General features: G+C 35.6%; 2 protein-coding genes across 4 annotated transcripts in view; one reads left to right on the top strand and one right to left on the bottom strand.

The window, feature by feature from the left end:
• The window catches only part of LOC128922326 (uncharacterized), a 323,101-nt gene that overhangs the window by 259,507 nt on the left and 49,088 nt on the right, over window positions 1-14,506 (bottom strand). The gene's annotated exons all lie outside the window — the stretch shown is intronic.
• On the top strand, window positions 1,793-2,528 carry LOC105218483 (protein psiA). The gene has a single exon (XM_011194099.2). The coding sequence runs from the start codon at window positions 1,848-1,850 to the stop codon at window positions 2,424-2,426; it is 579 nt and encodes a 192-aa protein (XP_011192401.1). The 5' UTR covers window positions 1,793-1,847; the 3' UTR covers window positions 2,427-2,528.

A 14,506-nucleotide genomic window follows, 5' to 3' on the forward strand; every position in this document is an offset into this window, starting at 1 on the left:
AGTGAGAAAGCGAACCCCGCTTATGTGGTTGTACGTGGGACCCACCACATAAAAAAAAAAACAATGAAAAAGAAGCAACAGCCTCGGATGAGAGATCCCAATTTTGATGACGACCACTGCAAGGGTAAGGGTTCTCCGAGCCATTCAATACCAAGAAGATTATTTTTTCGGTTTTTTCGGTTATTTAGTTCGTGCGCTAAGCTCGAGCGGTATCCACATTCCAAAAGTTTACACCTATCAATCGTAGTTAATAATATTTGTAAAGCAATAGACATTAGGTTGGGCCATCGAAATTGATTTTTTACGATTGGCTCAAAAGAGGGGTTTAGTTGCCTTTGAGTGCCAGAGTTCTGGGGTTTTTCCAAAACAAAACTTTTGAAAAGCAAACAAGTAAGAAGGGGCTAAGTTCGGTTGTGACTTATGGTCTGATTTCGGAGATTTTTAGAAAGGGGCTGTCACACTATAAATACAGTATTTATGCTAAGTTCTGCTCCGATATCTTCACTAGTGCTTTCTTGACATAATGTTAAGTAAACTATTCAGATCGATTTCAAAGTTCTGGTATATGGGAAGTAGGAGTGGTTGTGAACCGATTTGGACTATTTTCATAACATATCATTGGAAAGCTAGGAAGATATTTTGAACCGAATTTCATTGGAATTGGTCGAGTAGTATCGGAGATATGGATTTTGACCCAAAAGTGGGCGAAACCACACCCATTTTTATAATGAAATTTAAGATTTCTGATGATTTTCATTATTGAATTGAAGGATTTGTAGTAGTTTTCAACACAACTTTTGTATGGGAAGTGGGCGTGGTTATAATCCGATTTCTTCCATTTTTCGACTGTATAAGGAAGTGGCCAAAGAAACTACTCTAGATACTTTGATTCATATAGATTTAGTAGTTTACGAGATATGTATAAAAAACTTTGTAGGGGGCACTTCCCCTTCCTAAAAAAAATTACATTCACATATGGCCCTCCATAGTGCGATCCTTCATACCAAATTTTACTGCAATAGCTTAACTTAATGCTTAGTTATAGCTCTTTATATGTTTTCGGTTATTGCCATTTTGTGGACGTGGCAGTGGTCCGATTACGACCATCTTCGAGCATAACTAACTGGTGCTAAGAAATACGTCTTCAAAGTTTCATCAAGATATCTCAATTTTTGGGTTGCTGTAGCTACAATGGTCTATCAAATCTGGTATTAATCGAAGGCAAATGACGAGAGAGTACTACAGAGTTATACTGACTAAAAATTTGAAGAAATGGATTTATAATATAACTTTATATACCAGCAGTATACTGAACCGAAACATACAAATCGGGTTGAGAAAGCATGTTTCGATTAAAAATCGATAAAGCTCCTGCTATGTCCAAACCTCTGACGTTAATCCTATTAAGCATTTATAGCAATATTTGAATGATAGCTGGACCGATATTTTTGTCGTCCCAATAAATGAGGCATTTTAAATAGATTGAAAGACTCCTGGGAAAACATACCACAAACACTTTTTCTAAACTCGGTAGACGGCATGTCTCAAAGTTTTTTAGACAATCAAAGCGATAAATATATCATAAATTTTGTGTTGTATACATAATTTTGTCGTACACTGTATATGCTCGTCTATATGCAGTGGAGAGGCTGTTCAAATATCTTACTATACTTGTCTTATATATCTTACTATATGATTAAAACAAATGTGTACGTCAAACACTATTTTCGCACGCAAATGGTCATCAAGCCATGCCAGTTAGAGAGCACAATAATGGTATAAATATCGCTGTTAATCGCACTATAAGCATATTTGAAATTAAGTGTACAATAGAGTAGACTGAAGTCATGAAAATTTTGCTATTACTAATTGTGGGGGTAGCTATCCTGAACTTCGCGATGGGTAGGCCTTCTGGAGGGAATGAATCAGTGGAGACACCAGAGGAGACACCAGAGGAGACACCAAAGAAGACACCAGAGGAGACACCAAAGGAGACCCCAAAGGAGACACCAAAGGAGACACCAAAGGAGACACCAGAGGAGACACCAAAGGAGACACCAAAGGAGACACCAAAGGAGACACCAGAGGAGACACCAAAGGAGACACCAAAGGAGACACCAGAGGAGACAAACCCACCAACTGGTTCATCCCCACCGGCTGGTTCATCCCCACCAGCTGGTTCATCCCCACCGACTGGTTCATCCCCACCGGCTGATGTTGCACCAGCGCCACCAGCAAATAATAACGCTAGAAGAAGACTTGTAGCAATAAGAAGACGTCAGGCTAGACAACGCGCTCAAAGAAGAAGACAACGTGCTGCTAGGAGAAGGAGACGCCAACAAAGCAGAAGGAGACAGCAACGCAGGAGATCCAACCGCGGTGGCAGAAGGAGATCCAATCAGCGTGGCAGAAGAAGATCCAACTAAGGGGGTAGAAGAAGGCTCTGAGTCAACTAAAAATATCCTCCTGCTTCGATTGACATTTTGAAAAATACAGCAATGCTCAATAAAATAAAATATGTACATATACATTTGTATGTATTTTGAAAGCCGTTTAGTCGATCTGAATCGTACATTATATAATCTAAGCACTAGTGAAGATATCGGAACAAAACTTTGCACAAATACTGAATGTAAAGAGTAGCATCGACCTTCCAAAAATCGTTGAAATCGGACCATAAGTTTTCAAGACACCATGTATCAAATATGAGGACCTCAGTACTTCTAAAACATTTTTTCACCTATTATATAATATAAGTAAGTTCCTTATATATATTTTATATTTATTTATATTTAGAAGAAATTGAAAGAGAACATTTTTCTTCTAATAATATAGTGCAATCGGGTGATAACTTCCCCTAGTTACCATATACGTAACAATATTTGGGGTTTCAAACTTTCATTGTACGATATACTATACATACTGTTTTTTGTTTCCTAATGGACTTTATGCCGAATGTGTCTTTACACTCAACAAAAGTTTTGAAATTTTCTACTAACAAGCTAGTTTAAATAAACCCCCGCTAAAGTCATTGGAATCGGCTAAATTATAAAAAAGCTCCTGTCAATGGTCACTGGCTTCTGGTCAAAATATAAACAAAACTCTGATCTTTCGTCAAAATGTAAATAAATCTCGGTCAAAAGTCAATGACATCGACGAAAATGTACACCAACCACAGTCAAAGGTAACTGATCTCGTTCAAACAGTAAAATAAAAAACTAGCAAAGTTCAATTACCCCGACCCAAAATGTCAAAAAACCCCGGCAAAAGGTCATTGATCCAGGCCAAATTGTAAACAGCTAGCTAGCTGTAATTTTGTTACGAATACCGATCAAATCATGGAAAACATCGAGTTAGACCGGCATGTGGCATCTCGTGACATCGCCCAGGAGAAGGGAGTTAGTCACCAAACCATTTTAAACCATCTGCAGAAGGCTGAATACACAAAAAAGCTTGATATTTGGGTGCCGCATGATTTGACGCAAAAAAACCTTCTGGACCGAATCAACGCCTGCAATATGCTGCTGAAACGGAACGAACTCTACTCATTTTTGAAGCGTATGGTGACTGGCGACGAAAAGTGAAACACATACGACAATATCAAGCGAAAACGGACGTGGTTGAAGGCCGCTGAATGGTCCCAAACAGTGGCCAAACCGGAATTGAATAGGCCAGGAAGGTTTTGCTGTGTGTTTGGTGGGATTGGAAGTGATTGGGAGGGAATAATCCACTATGGGCTGCTCCCATATGGTCATACGCTTAATTCTACCATCTACTGCGAACAACTGGACCGCTTGAAGCAGGCGATCGACCAGAAGCGTCCAGAATTGGCCAACAGGATGGGTGTAGTGTTCCATCGGGACAACGTCAGACCACACACTTCGTTTGTGACTCATCAGAAGCTACGGGAACTCGGATGGGAGGTTCACTATATAACGCGGACAAAGCGCCAAGTGATTACGACCTATTCCTGTCCATGGCGAACGCCCTTGGTGGTGTAAAGTCCAACTCAAAAGAGACTTGTGACAAGTGGCTGTCCAGGAAGTTGCCGTTTCAATGGAAACAGATTATCGAACGAAATGGCGCATATTTGAAGTAAATCCGATCACTGTAACAGTTTTTATAAAGCATTGAATAAAGAGGCAAAAAGCGGAAGGTATTTGAAGATATTTGCTAACCTAATATTTAAAAATTTTGCGATGATTTGAGACCATAAATAACAGATTTATTAGTGTGAAACTACTGGTTCCAATTGAATAATTATTTTTGTGTTGTTGGATAGTCCATTTATCGAGGAAGGCTATAGGCTATATAGCATCACGCTGCGACCAAAGCGAAGAAACAGTGGTAAATGTGTAAAAAACGGGGGAAATTATTTATCTTTGAGGGCTTCCGTTCCTTGCGCTGCGAAAGCGGAGCCGTAAACTCATATAAAACTCAAACGGAGGTCGAAGAAATGGTTTAGGAGAAAAATAATGGGAAATGTTAAATAAATAATAAAGTAAATGCGAGTAGTATGAGACAAACACTTATCTCTTGCCTCGATGTTTTGGTCTATATTGAGAATACAACTAAGACGGAAATCCAACATAGAATCAGATTATATTTGAGACAAAGTTTTTGTTTTTCTTATTCAGAGACTTTTCAATCTATACTACTATTAAAAAGAGGAAATATTTGTATGTATGTTTGTATTGGATAAAAAAACTACTGTGCTGATTTAAAAAATTCTTTTATTATTGGAAAGCTACATTCACCCCGAGTAACATAGGCTATACTTATTGCTAGTTTCTTAACTTTCAAGAAATAGTTCCCAGGTGAGGGTATCAAAAAGATTCCGTGATGGAGAATCTTAATCTGAAACTGAAAATCATCTTGCAAGTCATTCTCTTCGCATCGCAATCGCGTGCCAGAGAGTCGAGTAACGAACGTTCGCAGCTGCTTGCTGAACAAAATTTCAAAACCTGCCAAGTATGCGCTTGAGAGTCGAGTACGGATCGTATGCAGTGTCTTGAAGAACAAAATATTAGAAATATACAAGCTCGCACTAGGGCTTCGAACTCTGAGCGTTCCAAACGCCTACATAATCAGAGAGAAAGACAACGGACACAAAAGACTAGAGGTCGTAATCAGGTATTAGCTCATTGCAAATAAAATAAAATTTCATGTTCGAATTTTACTTATTTTACTTTTTTTTTTAAATGAACCCACACAAAAAACACATAAGAATGTAAAAACTTATAACTTTTGAAATGTTTATTTAAACCCTAGCGGTCTGCTAGTTGCATATAAAATAAATTAGGCAGAAATGAAAAATCTATACAAAATTAAAAGAAATATTTTGTAATATTCGATACTTCTAAAAATAGCTAAGAAATGTATTAAAAATTATTATTATTTTTTCATATAAAATTAAAAATTTTTGCTTGGAAATACAGTTGAACTTCCATAATTCAAACTTCAATAACTCGAAGTTCCCCATAACTCGAATTCTTGAATTGGCAATAGAAGTCAAATTCCACACAAATTACCAAAAATTACGAGTAACTCGGAAGTCTTTCAAACTCGAAGTTTTTTTGTGGATTATGGGGATTTGAGTTAGTGAAATAAGTAAATCATAAAAAAATATATATTTTTTTAATTTAAATAATTTTATTTTTAAAGGAAAAAATAGTATATTTAAAGTAAAAATAAATATTATTTAAAAAGAAACAAAAATAAATGTAGAAAATTAAAAAAAAAAAAATTTTAAATTTCTGTGAAAAAATAAATATTTTTTTAAGATTGCGACAACAAATTTCTACGCTTCGTTGAAGATAAAAATAATCACAAATATGTATATGCACATAAATATATCTGCATGCTTTAGACATAAATACACTTTCGAAACCTATATGAGTTCAAGTATCTATGTATGTACTGTGCTACCCACATACTTTCTTACCACGCTTGCCACACATCCTTTGAGACCGCTAAGAAGACGGCTATAGCGTATACACAAAGCGGGGAATCTGCACAGTTGTTAAACATTTCTTTTCAACTCTTACATAATATTATCTGTACGCAAGTATGTATGTATGTATGTAAGTATTTGTGTGCAAATTCTTTTTTTCTTGTATTTCGCTTGCAACACTGCCACATGTTGTACGTAGTAAGTATTTATTTAAGCCGCGAGCATGAACCGGAGGCAGCGTAGCGTCTTTTTATTTTTTCAAATATTTTTTTTTTGTTTTGTGATTTTTTTATTATCTCTATATTTTGCTTATTTTCGTGTATATTATGCTGTCGCTTTGTTTTGTTTTGTGCTCGACTGCGCATTCGATTGTCGATTGTTGGGATGTTGGATTGTTGGATGTGATGCTTGGGTGCCGGGAACACACAGATATATACATACATATTATTTAATGCTAACTGTAATATATAGTTGTTGTTGTTGTTGTTCTTTCGAACAAACAAAAGACAGGATACAGCAACCATGCAGGGTAAACAGCACCTTTGAGCCGCGAGCAACGCGCAATTGTCTGTCTGTCTGTTTGGCTGTCCGTCTGTGTATACGCATTTGCGCAATCAAAACAAAATACAACAACAACAACAACAAATACCAATAATGTAAAACAGCAATAAGAAATGAAATCAAATGAAATGAATCGCGGCTTGAAATAATATGCAGTCATAGGAAGGAATATAGTATGTAGAAATACAGCCAGCTCTTCAGGTAGTTCCACTTATTTGCAGTTGCATGTGTGTGTCTGTGTTGCAAAGGGCAATCACAGATAAGCGCAAATAAAATAGTTGAAAAACTATTGTGCGGCTGCACTTCTACTACCGTTTAGACATGATAATCTACGCTATTTAACCACTCAAGCAGCTTTGACGGGCTATATACATGCATATGTTTGTGGCATGCAACAAAATCAGCTGCATGCATATTTTTTCCAAAAAAAAAAGAATCTAACTGCGTTACAGAATTGTATTTATTCAAATAAAGTTGACAGACAGCATAAAAAGTTAACTTAAACTCAGTTTCTGCGAAAAATATCAAAAATTGTAGCCTATCCACAGGCGCAAATTGTTTGAAATTGCCTTAAATTACATTGGAATGAACTGAATCGACATAATTGGGAAAGGAATGATAAAACTTAACCTTAATAATTCAATAAACAATATGAAATCTGTTCTCAATTGTTGTTGTACTATGTAAATATAGACCAAGTTGATCAGCAGCACTAGACAGATATCATACATTTTAAAGAAAATTTTTGATTTTCACTACATTTTTAACACAAAATATGTCCATTAAACCATAAATAACCGACATTTTTAAATTTGGTGTTCAATATTATTAAATTCTTGCTCAATTTCCCGCAAGAAATACGAATTCTTCAAGTTTAACATATCCACAGGCGATGTAACCGACGCATAAAAGTATGCAAGCAAATAAATTAATACCTATACAAGCTTGAACCACCAAAATCTACCCAAATAATGCCTGGATACAGCAAATGAAATGACAAAAAGCTGATTTTCCTTACAGAAACACCATCCGAGGACCGAGTTCAGGTCACTAGTTAGTTCGGAGAAACTTTTCTGAGACCAAAACCTGAGCTCTTGTTCACTAAAAGTATATTGATGGAAGAATTCGTAACCAAAAATAAATTGGACACTTCTAACACCTCTATTTAACTCATTTTATAGACTCTTAACAGATATTTCATACCGGAAACTAAAACTTTGTACTTTTGGGAACTGAGAAGTGAACTGGGCAGACCAAATTAAAAATACCAACAAAATAATGAAAAAATCAACTTCGAAGAGATTGGAACGCCTTCTGAGGTTAAATCATAATTATCACTAGAAAGATAGATTTATTCGATGGAGATACCACACCGGAAAAGTGGCTATAACTTAAGAATAACAAATAAAAAATAATATAATTCCCGGTCTTCTTTTTGGACCATATACTATGAGTGACTAATCGTAAGGTAAATTTACGAACGGATATCATAAATAAAGTAACTGAGAAAGATCCGACTAAGAATTTCATAAACATATTCCACGGTTTCCATGTTTAATTGCCTTCTTAGAGGGCTGAATCATAAAATGTATTCCAGGATTGAGATAGATTATTCCATATGAGATTAATAATAATTACAGAGAGTTAGAACTAATATTTCATCTCTTTCTACACCTTAACGAGGGTTTGCTTTCAATAAACTTGTCTATGGAACAAAGATACAGTATAGATACTACAAACACTCCAATTAGTTCACAGAAGTTCTAGCAACCTATATTAACATCGATTATCTCATTCAAAAACAAACCAAAAGACATTTAGATAACTAGAAGTTCTGTCAACCACATTTACTCACCAAAGACCTATTGGAACAAGTAAGTTTTAAGCAGAACCATAAACACTGTGGACATTGACTAAAAGCTCCGAAAATCGGAATTTTTCTTTCGCAAGTGTCTGCTAATATCGATCGGTTCGGTTTGAAACCCAATAATTTCGGTACTGTCAGGTAAAGCATTTACAGTCTTATAATATGAAAGAAAACTGGAGTACTTAAATCAGTTCATAATGGAGCCCTGGAACAGATGTTTCTATTCTCTCATTTTCTGCCTTTACGATTAAAAAAATGTGAATAGAGTTGAGTCCCTTCCTTAAATTCTATCATTTAGGGCTTAGTAATATTTGTACTTCTGCAAAATTGTTGAAGAAAACATGTATCTTAAAGTCTTTCTGGATTATTGTCCGAAGTGTCGCAAAGGCAGATCTAAAATAGATCAAAACGGTACGGTAGCGGTTCCGCTTTGGAATCTTCAAACTAGTTGAATCTCTTATATAACTTCGAGTTAGTTCTACTTTAAGGTCTGCCGATTAATTTTAGTATAACAACCAGGCAATGGTGATAGGTCTGAGTTTTTCACACGGTTATATTGATATAGATCTCCACATCGAAGGCTAACTACGCTAATTTCCACGACAGTCGGGTCTATGTAACCGAACTGGACGAAATATTCATCTGTCAAGCATTTTAGACTAGGTGTCATTTTTCAAAAATATTTGAGAAATATTTGATGTAAATTCAACCACTCTGGAATATTTTGCTCAGATTCTCTATTGATTACCCCCAGAGACCTTAACCTTAAGCGATTTTAACTTAAACAAATTGAGCTCCGGACCCTAAAGCCGTCAGTTGCAGAGTGTTTATTGTTCCCAGGTCCTTCCCTTCGTTAAACCAGCAAATTGAGTTTTTGAGCTTATATCCCGCCCAAAATCCGAATTTCAGTATAAGAAATCGAAATTAAAATCAATTTCTTTGCTCATTTTAAGCTAAAAAAAAACTAAAAGACACAAAACAATGATATAATTCATGTTATTCAAAATGGTTGCCAATACTCGTCAACAACTGATGGCATCACTTTCAACTTCGACAGATTAATTTTTGTTGTGACGTAGTCATGTCAGCGCCCTTCGCTCACCCAATCCAACACAATCCCAGCTACACCATTTGCAATTACTTATGCACTTTGTGTGCTTCACATCGGTCGAGTGTGTCAGCAACAGCAACAACAAAATCACCAATATCACCCCAAATAGCAGCCACCTCACTAACTTCACCAGCATTGCCACCCCCCAGGGAGGTATGTAAATAAATTGAAGAGCCGAAAATGCTGTTAAATTAAAAGCGACAAATCCGGCGTTCGAGCGGAATTGTGGAAAGTGAAAAGTGATAGGCAAAGCGTGTGTACGCACGCACTTTTAACGCTTCCCTTTTTTCATTAAAATAAATAGCACGGCAACAACAGCAACAACGCGAGTTGAAAAGGATATGATGGATTTTGGCAGGAAAATGAAATGCAACAAAAAAAACAGACTTGAGCATTGAAATCAAACGCAGTGGAAATCAAATTAGTCCCACAGTTGGGCAGAGGGGTTGGTCGGCTGCACGTGCGAAGTGTAGTCCTTAACGGCAAAAATCAATAACGGCCATTATGGAGGGAGTATGTATATATGTATGTACTTATGAATGGTTGAAAGTACATAACGAAGTATATACCCAGCGTTCGATTTCGTGAAATTTTTTTCTCCCTGTTGGCTGGTCTCGAAAAACTCTGAGAACAAGCGTGAATGGTTGCTCTCAACAAGGAACTTAGGTTTAAGTCTAACTCATTGATGGTCTGAGCATCGGAGAACTAAAGTCTACAAATCGACCCAAGATTTTTTAGTACTAAATATTTCACTGAATACGTGAGCACTTCACTTGAAAGTGGTCTCAAGCGGATTGATTACATTTCCAATGGACTAGAAGTAAAATTTATGTATGATTATTAAATCTAAGTCCATTTGAAAATAAGCTCGAAAAGAAGCTTGAGTTAACCAAAGATTATGGAAGAAATGTCTTACAAAAGTCTAGTAGCAGTTATAGGGGAGTCTCAGAAACTCAACGAACCACATTTCACTAGCCTTGGGATTCGAATAAGATCCTTCTAAAACTCTGTAGTTCAAGTAGTGAAATTAATAAATTTGTGAGGTTAGATCACATTTACTTACAAAAATCTCGGATTCGATTGGTACACTTAACAAAGAAGCTTGTAAGAAGTGACTTAAAACTCATATTGTTCCATGGCTGACAAAAAAATACTTCTAATAAGGCTGGAGAAGTCCATTATTGTCTATTATTCACAAAATTCAGAAAAATACGGCGTACTCTGAATCTAATACAAGATATATACAAGATTTAGAAACAACGTTAAGAACCACAAAATATACTAAAGTCGGGTTTATTGACTTTAAGATTGAAATTTTAGAATTTATGGATTGCCGAAGTTTGAGTGAAGAGACCACTTAAATCATCTGGATTTGATGGGATTAAGTTAAAGAGAATCGCTGGCGGAAACAGAAGCTATAGAACCTATTCGATGTACTCTGTTTAAGGATCCGCTGGAAACTGTGGTCTTCACCCACCATCTTATTAAAAAATGTACCGACGAGAGACATTTTATTTTGGAGTTATATGCTCATCTGGAGTTAGATCTCGAAATTTAGACAACAAAACGGTGTTGAGCACTGGATTTCCTTAATGAATGGAGTTTGTATACTAACTTGATAATTATATATATCTAAATGTCAAAATGGAGTTGTTGGCTCAAAAGTTCATCGAAAAAAGGTCAAAGGTTATGACACAACTTTTTGTACAGCGGTGTCTCCCAGACAGGGAGCAAGCAAACTATTCGAATCAATATTCTAAAACTTAAAAAAGTGGAATTAAAAAAGACTTATTTGGGTCAAAAGTTGAAGCTTAAGTTGCACACCTAGTGTAATGGCCTAAAAAAAGGTGGTTTTTTTAATTTTTATTAAAAAAAATACTTTATCAATTATTTCAAAATTTTAAGAATATATTTATACATGTTTCAAGAATATACAGTGAAATTTTTGAAGAAAAAAATTAAATATTTTTTAAGTTATAGTCCTTTTAAGGTCCTTCACTGCTACAGTGACTCCGGCCTTCTCCGTTGATGAAATCGAAAAAAAAATTATCGTTAAACTAGATAATATTGTCTGTACAATGACCTACGATAAAAAAATCAAAAATTTACAATATGGCGGCATTTAAAAAAAATAGTCGAATTTTACCCAAATATTTGGTCGTTTTTGGTCTGCCAAAATTCGATTTTTTGATCAGATCAAAAATCGATAGGTCATTGTACGGAGATCTATATATAGAACATGTAAAAAAAATTCGATAGTGATCGGATCATTTGTTTTTGAGTAATCACTGCAGCAAATTCGGAAAATTAAAAGATAAAATGATCGTTTTCACTGATACCGAGCGACTGCTCTTTACATCGCTATAACTCAAAAACTATTTGAGATATCGATTTGAAATTTTAATATGTTATCTTTGAAGGTGTAATCTACCGAAATATGAAACAAAAAAAATTGATTTTTTTTTAAATTTCACACTGGGTGTGCCCCTTAAGTTGAAGTTAAAAGTTGAAGCTTCACGGAAATGCTTCCAAGACTTTGTGAAAGCTCTAAGCTGAGTCTGATGAGTTCAAAATGAGAAAACTGTCCTTATATTTTTACATAGATATATCTCTCTCATGAAGATAATTCTTCTAATGTCGAATAATAATCATTCGAATTCAATTCAACCGGTTCTAAGTGTGGATGAGAGACTAACTCTCATTAAATTTGTTAAAGCATGATGAAATGATCGATGAAACAGACAATTTACTAGAAACTACGGAGCAAAGTCAGAATGGGTTTCTGGATATTATATAATCCAATTCGTCGATTTCCCTTAGCTTTTTCTCTCGACGATGCAGAACAGTGAGACCTCGCGAAGGGTTTCCTGCATTCACTTTCCACATATTATTTTATATGACTAACGTTTGGATCGAGAAATTTAGTTCATTGAAGCTTCTGATTGACTTTCGTGCTTTCAAAGCTCAAAAATCGTGTGTTGGGTATAATAAAATAAAACATTTTTATCAAAAGATCCAAACGAAATTGATGATTTTTTTCATCACACTTATTTGTCAAAAAAATGGTCTACAATAACAACTATGAAAGATACTAAAAAATCACACGCCATATAACATTTTCAATGAACGAGAACATCAAACGCCTGAGCTACAACAATAATAAAAGCAACAACAACATACGATGAACTACACTTCATTATGTTGAAAGACTGAACTTATTTGATGTATGTACATACAAAGGGATATATAAAGGCAGTTACATACATATAAAAAGTGTCATATATAGGTATGTATATACATATATACAGATATATATACAAATATAAACATATGTACATAATAATCCACATCCAACAGCCGCCATCAGTTTCTCAGACCAAATCAGCCAACAACAACACCAATGCTGCAGCTTGACGGTGGTTGAAATTTCAACAAAATTGTCCAGCTGCTGACTGGCATAGACAAACGCGTTGTTGTTGTAGTTGTTTTTTGCTACAGTGATGATGTGGCAAAGCTGCTGCCGCTGTTGTTGGCGAGATGATGATGGTGGTGGCGTTACTGATACGCCTGCTATTGTCGCCACTTTATTCGTGCTTGTTGTTGCTATTTGTTGTCACGTTGACAACCAAACGCCACGCACACACACACGCTATTTACATACTTTATATATCTATATTATATTTGTATATGTATGTATGTATATACAGTCGTATATGCGCACATTTGATTGTTTGTAGTCTACTTTTAGGGGTGACAAGCTTTTCACTTTCATTCTTTTAATTTGCGTTTATCTGCCCTAAGGGCGCTTCAATGGCAGCAACAGCAACAACAATTAGAATAATAGTAATAGCAATAATAACAACAACAAATTGCAACAACAAAAAATTACAACAAAACAAATTTTACAATAACAACAATAAAAAATGTAAACACAAAAAATGATGCAACAAAAAAATTTATTACAGAAAATTACAATAACAACAATGACTAAAATTACAACAACAACCAGAATTACAACAACAACAGCCAGAATTACAACAACATCAGTGTCTATTATTGATTGTATGCTCATCAAACAAACGAAGAACGCTCAGCTGTTCATAGCTACTTCACCACCAAGGGTCTCATACACAAACACACATACGAACACTAACTACACTTGAAAGTTGACTGCTGTCGCTGATTGTGACGCGTTGATAACTCGAAATTTCGAAATTGTTAGCAGCAGCAGCATCGCTAGTAAGAGCCACCCTCTATTAAGTAGCTAGACAAATATGCCGTTAGGCACAGAAAAACACACAAACACATACATAAATGTGTATATATACCTCACTGAAATGTCCATTGTCGACTTTGGGCTTTGTAATCTACCATTTGCCTTCCATTGGCTTTGCGTTGTGCCCTCTTATTTACACATATCTCTAAAAGGGGGTTGTTTGCTTTTCGCTTTGTTGGCTGTCAACCAGTGTGACGGACATTGGCAAAAGTGAAGCAAAAAAAAAAAGCAAAAACTACAACAACAACGAGTATCTTGAATCTCTATTTATTCTATGATATAGCCGGCAACCCTCTTCACCCACTGGGCACTCAGCAAAGCTGTTATGCTTGACGCACTCCTAAGCTCAAATGTGTTATATCGTAGTACTTAAAAAGGACTTTATGTGCACGTGTGCGGATGTGTGTGTCTGAGTGTAATAAGCATAAGTAGTGACAGTCGTAAGACAAAATTAAACGGAAAATGCCATTTAAATTGAATTTGTGCCACATATCATGGCGGATTCGGATAAGTATTTGAAAATATGAGGGTGGTACAGATTCGGTGGGGTGGGAAGTTTTATGAATTTGCGAACTTTAGATATAGAGAAATACATACATTACATATAGATGAATAGAACTTCGAAAAATTACAAGGAAATTGTCACGAAACAGAAGAAAAAGTAGTAAAAGAGAAGAGAGAGAGAGCAAGAGAACTTCAGAGACAACTAAAGTCAATTTCCAAAACAATCAGGGCAAT

Source organism: Zeugodacus cucurbitae, chromosome 5, assembly GCF_028554725.1.
Source record: "Zeugodacus cucurbitae isolate PBARC_wt_2022May chromosome 5, idZeuCucr1.2, whole genome shotgun sequence".
Taxonomy (NCBI): domain Eukaryota; kingdom Metazoa; phylum Arthropoda; class Insecta; order Diptera; family Tephritidae; genus Zeugodacus; species Zeugodacus cucurbitae.